Genomic DNA, 13,237 nt, shown 5'->3' with positions numbered 1-13,237 from the left:
TAGACRCCTGTGAAAATAATTTCTATTCCCTTGACTTTTTTGTTCTCTGGGAAATTATTTTTGATGATACAGAAACAAGAATAAAATTCAAAACATCTACAATAGTGATAGTAATATTAATGATAAAATAATAGTCAGTGCAAAGTAGTCTGCAAATTCTTTGGTGGGGGGCAGTGAGGGACCTGGATAAGGGCTATGGGGGGCGCTGGTCCAAAAAAGGTTGAGAAACACTGATCTAGAGCATGATTTTCCTGCTTGTCGTGTCTCCTCCAAGGCCTCATGGAAACTATTGGTTTCCTTCTGCTACTGTTCCATTAAGTTCCCATGTGAACTGCACAATGTTGTCGCTATGGTTTCCAATGTTAAGCATGTTTTTAGGTTATTGAATGGACTTTCACTGCCCTCAATTCCTCAACCCCATGCAGAAAGCATGCACGTTTTCCTACTAAAAATCAGAATATGAGTTTATCTCATTATGATACTCAAATGCATAGCAAGTGCATGCAGTGCAGTATAGTTCAGATTTCAAAATAAAACAAAAAAACAACCAAAACGTCACCATGTCGCACAACTTTAATAGAATATTTTAACTAACTGTACAAATTGAAAAGAAACATTGCGCAAGTAACAAACTGTGAATAAGAACCAGTTAAGGCCATCGCTAGCGCACGGTTTGATGGGATTTGAAAATGTGAACCGCGGCCTTTGAGAGAACCATCTGATGAGAAGTACAATCGTTCTTTTCAAAAAGAGGGAAGGGGGAGAAGATGGGGAATGCTGTCACTACTATCGATGAACAGTCATCAGGCAAATGTGTCCAAATAAATAGCCAAAACCCATGTGCAGAGGAGAACATACATTGGCACCCTGTTCCATGAATATTTCCACCGAACCATTAGACAACAAAAAAAAAAAGTGTGTATACTGTATATGCAGTTTAACAACTTTAAATGTTGTATTAGATTACATTATTCAACTAGCAAACGATTTTAAAAGTCCACATGGTTTGTCTTTACATTTGGCTTCTTGGCAACAGAACTTTGATCCAAGCATCCTCCACTATCACATTACTCATTCTGAAATTTGTTAGGAATAAGATGCATAAAAGAAGCTATTTTATACAAATCATTACAAAAAGTTAAGTCAGACTGCTTTCATCCATCAACTCGGAAGTCTTTAATACACRTCATGTATAAGCTTACAATAATCCAACCATCTGAAGTCTGAAAATGTAAAGAAAAATGTCTGTCACACTTTTCCATCCATGGCATCAATTCTAAGAGCATTTCAGGGTTGAAGGGGAAAGAGAAACGCAAGATTGTTTTAGAGCTGTACCTACATCTCTGTTCCACGGCCTTGTTTAGCATCGTGCTCAGCTTAAATGCTTGTTATACCCAGCTAAGCAAGCCAGAAGTGAGCAGATGGATAGAAACAGATGCAAATTGGCATTATTTATGTTTTGTTGAAAGGAAAAAAAAAACTAAAAACAATACTTCTCATGTCTATAAGGGGGATTTAAGCCAATTATAATGAGCCTTTTAATGCCTTGAAGCATTCCCTCACCACGAAGTTGCATCCAGCTGCATGACACCACAATAAATAGTCCAATGACAAAACAATGAACATGTAAAACAGTAAATTAAAATAAAAATGGTACATTGTATGCCTTAAGAAATAATACGAACAAAAAAAAAAAAACGAAAGAGAAAAACAACCCCAGTGATAGATTATGTCGAACTCGATCAGCAGTTTCCTAGTAAACTCAATTTGCTTGTTGGCATTAAAAACCCCTGAGTAGTTGACGTATTTCCATGAAAAATAAAGTTGCGAGCGATTCCTTTCCAATCTTCCTCTGTATAATGCTCTGAGTTTTAAGCAGACACCTAACTCAATAGAAGAAAAAGACTGTACCTATGTGATACCATGGTAATTTATTAAGAGTTGATGCTGGCTGTGATGACAAATGAAGCCAAATAAACAGGGTGAGATGCTGCAAGACCGTAGAAAAAGAAGTCATGCACATAGTAAAAACATAGGTTTGGGTTCTATTGCGTTCCGATGAGAGTTTGTAAAAGGGTGGAGCCTGCAAGAGTAGGAGGTCTGACGGACAGGCTGAGGACAGATTTTTATGGGCAGCAGGTCTCCACCTCCCCTGATCATCACGGTTACTGCTGTTTGCATTCGGCAGGTTGAGGCTGTTCTTTCTGTGGGGACACAGAAAACAAGATGGTTAGGAAACAACAGAGCTTAGAAAAGCCTTCGGAGCGTCAGCGAGCATAGAGAAGAGGTTTACTAAGAAAGCAAATGCAGAAGGCTGAAGGCACCTGGCTTGGCGAAGTAAAGGTAATGTTAGAAACCTGGGATGGTAAAAACAAGAGGGAATAAATGGGGAAAACAAACATGACAAAGAGAGAAGCTTTCTCATTTGCTAGGTTAAAAATGAACTACCAGGAGAATAATGGGCATAGAGAAAAAGAAAGAAAGAATAATAAAAGCCCCCATAAAGGGTGTGCAAAGAATATGGGGCGCCATCTTTATTTCCCCCTTACCTAGAAATGCATGGAGTGAGAATGATTGATTATGCCTGTAATGAAGAGGAGATCCAGGGTAAGGGAGAGACAACAGTATGAAAAGGTTTAATTGTCACGTTCACAGATGAAAGTGAACATAAAGTGAAACATTGCAGGAGTTGGTCAAAGAGCCACCACAGCAAAACTCAGTAGCTGATTAACGAAGACACCTCACCTCCAAGTAACAAGTAAACTTCAGTCAACTTAAGAACAGATTTAACTGAAAATGTTCTCTGACTCCTTATACCGAGAGCCTTTAACATACAGAAAATCCACTTTGTTTTGAAACGGGTCGGTTCCTGTTCTTTGAAGTCGGCCTCAATTCTTACAGTACAGAAATGCAGAGAACCGTTTTAAGTTAAATCTTTGACAGAGTGCAAACATTTCTTTAGATGACGATAACCATACATGTATAAGACTCATTAACATGTGAAACATTTTAATGCCTAATATATGTCAACATTAGGAATGTGCATATGGCAGCATTATGCCATTCCTGTCATTTACAGTACATTTAATGAGATGCCGGACAAAACGCTGGAGTAATCCATTTTTTCTCTGGCTGTACACAGCATAAAGGAGATTCACACATCGGTTTTCTCACATGTTGCTGAGCACTGCTGATCAGCTGGCTGATAGAAGGCCAGTACATACTTTTCCCTTCCTTACAGCTCATGCCACCCCAAACCTGCTGTAGATGGGTAAAACACAGTGCTGCACTCTGCACATTATCATTTCTATTATATGTTTGTCACTAAAAACAAAAGGTTAAAGCTTCACGATTACGGTGCAAACTGACCTTGGGGTCAGCATCTCCCTCTTCATCATCATCATCACCCTCCTCTTCTTGTTCCTGGAACACAAAAAGGAATCTTTAGCAACATTAGTTTAAAGGAAGCTGCACACCCAAGTGTCACTTAAGTGGATAGACTCGTATTTCAAATCTGAGAGGTTTTAATCTTCCCTGCTATTGTTACTAACCTCTTCATCTCCCTCTTCCAGTTCCTCCTCTTCAAACTGCAACACAATTAAGAATAAAAAACACCCAACAGTCAGCACATGCTTAGCTTTTCCATCCTCACTCAGTCTGTAAACTTCCCATTATATAAATCAGATTCTCCATAATCCTGTCTGCAGGTGTGTTTGCGGGTGCAGGACTTACGCTCTCGTCATCTTCCAGAGCCTCGCCGGTAAAGTAAAGCACTGCTCTGGGAACTATTCTCTCACGGAAGAAATGACCGATCTCAAAGTCTGTGGCTAGGTTGAACTCAGAGTCTTCATCCTGTCGGACAAAAAGTTTCAGCAGTTTAGCCAAAAAAACGATGCAACAACAACTTTATGATGAACATGTTTGCGTTTACTCACCATTTCTCCATCCGGTGAAGCTGCAAGATAAAGAAACATGTAAGGTCGAGAGCAAGAAGTCTTAAAGGAACCAAAATGAAAAAAAGGGAGGCAAGTAATTTTACATTCATTCTATTTAACTTAAAGCCTCAATTTGGTGTTACATTTCTTTAAGTAACTCGGCATGCAGAGTTGTTGCATTTAAAGACAAAAAGAAATGCATCATGATTTAAAATCAGAAATCTTTTGCATGCATCTCAAAAAAAAATAAAAATAAAACTCCACCCTGAATGCAAAAACTATCAAAGGTGACATTTCTCAGCCCTCCAACACTGCAGTGTTTGGAAATCCTGGTTTACTTAAAGCAGGATTCTCCAACTTCAGCAATCAACAACAGCTCTTCCTGTTAAACTGTAATCTTCTTATTATTTTTTTTCTTAATATTTAACATTACTGTGTAGTCTATTTTATAATTCTGATTCTTGTGTATTTTTGTGTGTGTGCTTTCCACTATCTTTTCTGGTGATAATTGCATTTTCCCCAAATTTCCCAGGAATTAAGGGATGATATACTTTTTAACAAATGTTAAAGAATAGAGTTTTTTTTCCCTCCTGATAAAAGGAGTATTTTACTTGCAACCTCACTTTAATCAGTGGAGAAAAAGAAAAGCAGCCCAGAAAATGAACCATTAATTCGATGGGGTAAAGAGAGGCTGAGTCACGTAAATGACTCAAATAATCATGTGACTCAATTTTCACCGCCACGCCACACATCCCACCCTCAAAGCTGCACACCTGAACGCGGCTGACACGATGACATTTATATTCAAGTGGCACACCACAATTATGTCTGAACCAGAAAGACTGATAACTGCTTTGTGTCAGTGCAAATCCAGGCATGTCTGATAGGGTGTTATAAAAGAAGGATGTAAAAAAAAAAAACTGCAACCGAATCTGTCCAATCTGACAATTGGTTTATTTAAGATATCTAAAACAAAACAAAAAATCTCCTTCCAGGTAAAATTGAATCAGTAAAGCATAAACCACCTTCATACATTTTTCTCTGTAAAACAAAATCACAAAAAAAAAAACATGTCTAACTTGTCAGCTAAATGTTCATTTTAATTTGTTGACTTAGGAAATAACCACCTTAAATCCCGACTCAACACCAGTGATTCAGCAACTGAATCACTGGTGAACACCAGAAGTGAAAACCATCACAGTGAAAGTGAAGATAAACATGAAAATGCTGTGAATAAAAATCCCCAAATTACTTCATTCTAACTCAGCTTTAGTTGGTAACAGGAAGATAATGTCGAAACGTGACTGTCCAGTTTGTAAGAGTTTGGTGCCACCTGCTGGTGAGTTTGAGGGCAAAATGCTCACTGGTTTGCTTCAGTATATGGGTTTAAACACACAGGAAATCTACCCATCATATAGGAGAGCTAAAGAGCACAAGACAGGACCCTGTCAAGACAATCTAAAGAGATGTTAGAAACAATCAAAGATCCCTCTCTCCAAGCTCCAAATCTGTGAAATGTTGTGAAGAAATGGAGGTACACAGTGTTGACAGCTGGGGTACCAACAACTGAAACACTAATAATCAGATTACATTTCTTAAAATGGCTAAGAGGACTGAAAAAAAATCTGAATATTAAATATAAAAGCAAATATTATAGCTGGTTTTGTTGAACAAATTGAATCTTCACTGCAAATTCCACATCCCTTGCTGTTAATATTAGCCATTATATGACTAATAATAAAAGCTTCCACACATGTGGAGAAGCTTTTGTTTAGCTTTAAAAATCAACAATTCTTGGTAAACCACAAAGTCTCTGATTTCAAATAAATAATTTAATTTGCTCCTAAAATGAAAACTATGAAGGAGGTAAAAAAATAAAATAAAATAAAGAGCAAAACAGAAAAGTGTGTGAAATGGTGTGTGTGTTCATTCTCACCTTTGACAGGATTAAAAAAGTTGAAGAACGAGTCATTGGGAACTTGCTTGGTGACAGTGCGGACCGTGCCGCGACCTTTATGCTTCTGCTTCTTCTTTATAGTTTTCACTGTCACATCCTTCCCCTTGTGCCAATCTATCTGACATCTAGAGAGAGAAAGCGTGCAAAAAAAAAAAAAAAAAAAAAGCAAGAACAGGCTGAAACCAAGGCTGCAAACACAAGAAGGCTGATGTGTGGGATGCAAAGTCAGAGGAGATTAATTTAGAACTGTGCAGAAATGTTTGTCAAACCACGCAAAATCTATTTCAAGCCTGAAACTCAAAATAACATTAAAAAAAACTAACGGTTTACTGAGTCCTACCCTTCACAGTCAATGATCTCTGGGCCCTCAAATGAGAAAGGATCTGATGCTTCAGGTTCTGATTTCATCTTGTAGACTTTAGTAAGGACTGCGTTGTTGAAATAGCCATTGGGCTCAAAGTGGAACTCTAATGTAAAGCTCTGTAGGAGGTGGGAAAAAGATACACATATTTTACACTTAATTTAGTAATCAAAGACGTGTTGATGGAAAAGGTGGACGTTGATACTGACCATTGGCTGCCCTGGTTCAGAAAACTTTACTTGAATGTCTCTCAGGTGCTTGAGGATGGATTCATCATGTTCCTGGTGGATAATTCTAAATTAATTTCCAAAAACTCAAAACACTCTTCCAACATAAGGTTACATTTCAGATGAATCCGTACCTGCACCATGTCACTGAGCATGTCAACGCTCTTGAAAATGGTGAGCCAGAAGTCGGGGATGCCTTTTGGGTTTTCCTCTGGCGTGGCTTCCTCCTTCTTCGCATCCTCGATGGTGGCCTTTTCCTTTACTTCCTCCTATCAACAATTAGAAGAAATAATCAAAGTTCCTCCCATTTATCTTAACTTTTCATTATGAGTCACATTTGGGTAAAGATGTAGGAGATTGGGAATGTACTCAAAGGACATGCTTTCCCCCCATTGGTAGAGTATACCATAAATAAATTGCAATGCAATGACTGAAGAAGAACATTTCATATTTAGGACTGCACTCAATGTTCAACTGCAGTGACAAAAACAGGTACATGACATAATTATGTCAGAAATAAAGATCAATATGGCAGAGGACCAAGGAGTGGATTCAGGTGGGTGTCAGGCTTAAAGAACATGTATAAATAAAATTAAATGAATGTCCTGTGCAAAATTATCTTGTCTAAAAATGATAGTAATGGGCCAGTTAATTTCATTAAGGTACATAGATTGATGCTAAGGCTTTGTCAAAATGTTTCTTAAGTCTTAAAGCCATTTTAATGAAATCACATAAAGTGCTGGAGTATCTATGGCTGTAGGGAGACGACGACACAGCTGCTAACCTTCCTTACTAAGTCTATTTATCAAATGTTAGACTGAACATTATAACTATGATCATTTATGTCATTTTTTTTTAAATACTTAAGCAGATACTTTCTTTAAATTAGAGAATTTCAAACTAGCTCATGCGCACAGCATACTTAAAACACAACAGATGATACAAAACGCTTCAACACGACAAAATCTAAATTGTTTAATTTGTTAACCCCATCAGCACAGATCTCAATCCTGTTGTAATACAATTTAGAAGTTATAAAAACTCGTGAATATATTACTTAGACTGAATCCAAAGGAGGCATCCCGCTGAGATTAATCATATCTCGTTCCAGTTGTGCGAATGCGTTTTATTTYGTAGTCTAAAGCCAGAGGAAGAACCAGGCCCAAAAGACAAAAAAATTCAAACATGAACTTACAGCAAGCTCCTCTTCTTCATCTTCATCGGTTGGCCATTCACACTCCTCATCTGTGGGTTCAACTGCTCCTGTGACAATCTCTCTTCTCTGTTACAAGACAAATATKATAAAATCAGAGTTAAGAGGAGGACTGAGGCATASTACCATGAAACATCCTTTTCAACAAATATGAACTTAGTCAGATTAAATTATTTTCAGTAAGCACATTGATCACCTAAGAGACTGAACACACACACACAGACGCACGCATACACACACGTGACCATGAACGAGTATGTGCGTGTGTGTGTGTGTATGCGTGTGTGTGTGTGCAACAGGCCACAGCTGTCACTCTCTCACGTGTTCAGGAATTGCACGGCTCTTGTCACTATCGCTGGAAATAGCCTGGACTGACAAAGCACAGCCGACCACTCGTTTAGACAGTTATCATTTAGCACCACGGATGTAATGTCACTGACCTCGGAWCAGTTCGAAGAGACGACATTTCATTGGTGCAGATAAGACATTCTTTTGTATTGGCTCACATTGGAAATTTGACTAAAACTTTTGTTTTCTGGGGAAGTCTGTTTGCTCTCACATAAAACGCACTGAGAATGTGAAGGGTCAGGTATGTTGGYGATTTGAAATTACCTTGTCAAATAGTGGCTGATATAGAATTGCATACTTTCTCTCCAGCTCGTGAACCTCTTCGTAGAACTTGGCCTCGATGTGAGCACATTGTTCCTGTAGTCTCTTTAAGGCGTGCACTCGCCTCTTCACTGCTTTGGGAAGCATGCTAGATCAAAAGGAAAACAATGAGTTTTAAATGAGGATTAAAATTATTCATGTTTGGTTTAGCCAGATATATACTATTACAGTAAAATTGAAAAATTGCCAACATTTCTTCAAGAAACACAACATCAAAAACCCAATTGATTGACCCAGGTGATTGCTGGGTTAAAGTTTCTTCCTGAAGAAGCAAAAGAAGAAAAACAAAAAAATCAGTATCTTTTTCTCTTCTCAAGTCGTCGTTGATGTGAACWGCAGGTTGTGATGATAGACACTTAAATACAGACAAGGTAAACACGCTTTGAATTCTAGTATAATGGATAACAAATAATCTGATCTTTCTGAAATTAGTTAAACTTCAGTGATGTGAAAACATGCAGATTTAACCTCGATATAACTTATTAAACAAAAGTCAAAAAGCAAGCAAAAGCAAAATGAGRAATAATCAAGTCTAACTGCCAGTAGCTTTAAAAGTCTGACAGTTATCCAAATGACTTTGGTCAAATAGGAGGAATCTTTACCAATTCTTTATAGACTTGCTAGAATTTAAAGAAATTTGAATAAAGTTGAGTTCTGGAGTTTGATGGAAACAATCCAACACAATGCTTTTCATTTTTTATAAACTGCTTTATAATAAATGTGTTGTTGTATGGAAGATTTTCTTGCCAGATGACCCACTTTCAGTCAAAGCTGAATGACAAGGACTTCAGACTAATGGAGATCAAGTCCTGTGGCTGCAAAACAAGTCCCGGATCATCGTYACTGCAGATTAAATAAAAAAATGCAGTCCATCCCTAATTTTATCTTAAGCAGACATAAATGACTCAASACAAATTAGAAGAGTTTATGAGCAACCTAATTTAYGGTAATCTACTGACTACSAGTGATTTTTGAGACGCAGTAMAAACAAAGCAAAACAAACACAAAAACAAACAAGTTGCACATCAAGTTGGCTTCTTGGACAAGACCAAAAACAGAAGGCATTAGAAATGACTTTAATTAGGTTTCCTGTCATTCTAAAGTTAGAGCAATGCAGAGCCGAGAGCYGTCTCAAAAGTGGAACTGAGTGCATTTCACATTTTATTAATTGACTAAAATAGCAAAAGTCAATTAAATGCAWGCAAAAGGAAACCCAGCTTAAAATAATGAATTTACTKGGAGGTGCTACTRACAGCTTTCAGCTTGAACAAAGTAATTARAGCCATTTAGCAAAGAATAAATTAGGTTTGATACACTTTGTCACCAAAATGAAGCAAGTAATAAGAAAATACTACATTTGGATAAAAAAATATATTTTTGATTTTCAATCAAACTATTACCCTCTTTGAAATGCTTTGCCAGTATTTGAGCTCTACGGAAAGAAGCTATTTTTGAGGACCGTGTCTACCAAAAGATTAACAAACGGTTAATGTATTTTACTGTGTAAATTAATACACAACTTAGCACAAGAATAGACAGTTGTATTTGTTGTTTGTGACATTATCTGACAGGAGTGACAAAGAAACCAAAACAAACCAATTTTTGGCAGAAGAAAAAAAAAATCTCACCAATGCAATTCACAGAGAAGCACAATTTACCTTACACTACACATGTACTAAACTCACCTGTYATAAATAGACTTAAAACAACCMGATTAACGATAATGTATTTGTTTAATTTCATTGTTTCTTGTGGCTATGTAGCAATTAGACAATGCAGCACAATTAATTATGAACAGAATAATGTAATTAAACATGTTAAACTTGGAAGGTAGTCAAGATAATTRTCACTGACTTTTCCATAAAGGGGAATCCGACAGGTTTGCCCATCTGTCCACCTGGATTTGGCATCGTTTGATCCCCTTTACCTGCAAAGGTAAAGAATAAACATAAATTGTGATTTTAACTTGAGAGTTATTCATCTGTGTTGGTTCAGAAGTTAAGTGAAAGTAGCATTTAAAGTTATAAAATATTCATCATTAGTGGGATTTCATAAGCAGAAAAGAGACTACAATCAAAATATTTTAGGAAGTTTATTCAGAGGAGGATGTCCAGAAATAACAATAAAATATATTTCAGTATTTATGGAGATTTTAAAATGTCAACATTTTCCTCTCTACAAAGACTGCCAACATTACATTTAACCTACTTCTTTAATTAAGCCTGAGATCATCTATCATCTCTGTACAATTATCTGGTGCACAACATTGGAACATCAACATTTCACAAGTGATGAAAGACAAGTTGCAGGGATGAAAACATTGAAAGTTGCAACGGTTTTATTTTTGTCTATACCTTTACTTGCATCCATGATGACCAAATGTCACTGCCTTCCTCTGTAAAATAAAAATAAATAAAACATATATAAACATAACTCCATTTAATTGTAGTTATTAGAAGCCTTAAAAGCTATAATTGGAGTAAACTTTCAGGACAATGACAAAACCACAAAGTGATGGTGAAAAATAGGTGCCGACATGTCTTTGGCTACAATTGTCAAAGACTCAAAAACAACTTATATTTGGTACGCAATTTTAAGTATGCCCATTCATATCCATTTCCGTTCAGTCCTCTTATTGATATAAACCAAGACTAATTTAGTTAAAGATCAGTAGATTTGTTTTAAATCAAGTAAGCAGTCTATTAATCTATTTAGCTCTTTAGTCTAAAAATGTCTACCGATTTCAGACCTGGGAAACGTGTTTGAATCCAGAGCAGATTGGAAAGAATTTATAGCTTAATTTAATTGCTTTTCAAAGGACAACAACGTGTTTCTTTTGAAAAACGATGTCAGCAAAGTGGTTTTCAACAGTAAACATAACAMTGTGATAAAAYATGGGAAGGCAAGTTGGGCTTGCAGATTTCAAGATAGATTGGAGTGTTGAGCAACAATCCGATGACGCATTGACATAATGACAGGAGCTCTACAGCTAGCATCTCTGTTTTTACAATACAAAAACGTCTAACRATGACTGTGAGTCACTGTGGAGTTCAAGATAAAWAAATATGCAGCGTTCTAYTCTTCTTTCAAAATAACAAAAAGCAATTATAACAAATCCCTATACTGGTATGGGCGGTTCCAAACATCTGACAGTTAACCGGACGAGCAAACTGGCTAACGGCGTGCTAAGAACAACGTTTTAACAAACAAAACGAGACAAGCTTAACCCTATTATTTCTTCGATTGCTAGTTAGTATACGGGCATGGAAAAGGGAAAGTTACATACAATATAGTTTTCATTATGTGACTTAATTAAGCTGGTTGATGACCGTTTAATGCTACTAGCCGGCCGCTATAAAAAAGCTAATATTATCTAGCAACCGTTAGCTCGCGGGTTAATAAAAGGAAAGGGGTTTATGAAAACCGAGACGAAGACACTTCACTGCGTTTTATTAAATACCTTATAGGGTCGATAAATGATGTTCGGAAGAAGCGATAAATGCTCTTGGTGATTAAGTATGCAACATTTCGACAAGCTTACCTTTATCAAGCTAGTCTCCTCGCTCACGCGTCTACGGTGCTAGCACCACGAGCAAGAAACACGCTTCCCAGCATCCCTCACTCTGATTGGACGGTTGATGAAAGTGAGAGTTGTGCTGCATTCAAGTGCCGTGCAATAATTTCTTTTGCAAAAACATCCACAAAATTAAAAGGTATGTGTCCCCTGCAGGAACTAGAATGGTTATAGTAGCTAACACAATTATTATTATTATTATTATTATTATTATTATTATTATTATTATTATTATTTTCAATATGCAACTGTATTTATAGTATCACCTGCTTATTTTGGAGAAGAATAGAGAACAGAATAGAACAAATCTTTATTTCCTTTAATAGTGAAATTCACGTCCACCAGCAGCAAAGTGACAGGCAAATCGAAGCAGGTAGATTTAAACAAAGAAAAAAATATATCAAGACAAAAAGTAAGAATAGCAGATTGTACAGAAAGGGCAAAGGTTCATCGTAGCATACTCTGATTTCAAAGAAATGTGCAACTAAGTAGCATGATTTTAAAAATATACAAAATATGCATGTGTATTTGTAGAGAAACAACAAGAACAGTAACAACAACAGACTATTTACATGAAGTAAAACATTTTTTTTTTTTTTTACAAAGAATCACATATGAGTGTTTATTTGTTGGATAGTGGCACTTTGTTTAAGCATTTAATTAATAGTCAAGGGAAAGCTTTAAAGCAATTAAAAAGATACAAATTAACTTGGGTCTGATTGTCCATATCGCATGCACGCCACTAGAGGGCTCCTTCTACCTATGTTTTGTAACAAACAAAATTGCTTAAGGGTTTTGAAACCGAAAAGGCTAATCTATTTTAAAAAAAAATGTTCACAGAACAGATACTAAAATAAATAAATACTTTATAGCCTTTTCACAAAGGAGTGTTTACCCCTTTGAGCTTCTATTAAAAAAAACACCTGCAGATGCATTAATGGTAATTTAATTAATAGAAGACAAGCTCTATTTCATGTTCTTCAGGATAAACTGCCCGATACCTATGCTGGCTAGAATATTGATTCATGTGATCGAAACAGAAAGACCAATGAATGACCTTTAAAAAAAAAAAAAAAAAGTAATTTTTTTTTTTTACATTTTTAAAAATAAAGGATTTTGCTCCTAGAAATCACCATCAAGCTTAAAGGCTGGAAGCAGAAAAAGTTGAGAAACTCATCTTTTACAAATTAAAAGAAAGTGATGCTTTTCTTTCTCACTTAAGTTTGAAAACTGCATCCCAGATCCACATGATTCCCACATTGCGGGTTTTGAAAACAGGAAGTCAAATGCAAATGTTTTGT

At 36.4% G+C, this 13,237-nt stretch overlaps 1 protein-coding gene across 3 annotated transcripts; it reads right to left on the bottom strand.

The window, feature by feature from the left end:
- Positions 1 to 555: 555 nt before the first annotated feature.
- nap1l4a (nucleosome assembly protein 1-like 4a) lies at positions 556 to 12,005 on the bottom strand. 3 transcript variants are annotated; one of them, XM_008411559.2, is made up of 15 exons: positions 11,904 to 12,004; positions 10,717 to 10,757; positions 10,217 to 10,289; positions 8,306 to 8,450; positions 7,676 to 7,762; positions 6,615 to 6,749; positions 6,463 to 6,534; positions 6,233 to 6,372; positions 5,872 to 6,017; positions 3,936 to 3,955; positions 3,733 to 3,852; positions 3,552 to 3,587; positions 3,370 to 3,423; positions 2,550 to 2,584; positions 556 to 2,204 (listed from the first exon to the last, which is right to left on the bottom strand). In XM_008411559.2, the coding sequence occupies exons 2-14, from the start codon at positions 10,730 to 10,732 to the stop codon at positions 2,579 to 2,581; spliced, it is 1,050 nt and encodes a 349-aa protein (XP_008409781.1). In that variant the 5' UTR covers positions 10,733 to 10,757; positions 11,904 to 12,004; the 3' UTR covers positions 556 to 2,204; positions 2,550 to 2,578. The 3 variants fall into 3 exon arrangements, with proteins under 3 accessions (XP_008409781.1, XP_008409780.1, XP_008409779.1); XM_008411558.1 differs by lacking the exon at positions 2,550 to 2,584; XM_008411557.2 differs by lacking the exons at positions 556 to 2,204; positions 2,550 to 2,584 and having other exon boundaries at positions 3,310 to 3,423; positions 11,904 to 12,005.
- Between the last annotated feature and the right edge of the window lie 1,232 nt (positions 12,006 to 13,237).

The sequence above is a fragment of the Poecilia reticulata genome, linkage group LG6 (assembly GCF_000633615.1).
Source record: "Poecilia reticulata strain Guanapo linkage group LG6, Guppy_female_1.0+MT, whole genome shotgun sequence".
Classification (NCBI taxonomy): Eukaryota; Metazoa; Chordata; class Actinopteri; order Cyprinodontiformes; family Poeciliidae; genus Poecilia; species Poecilia reticulata.
This window is presented reverse-complemented; position numbering and strand designations above follow the sequence as displayed.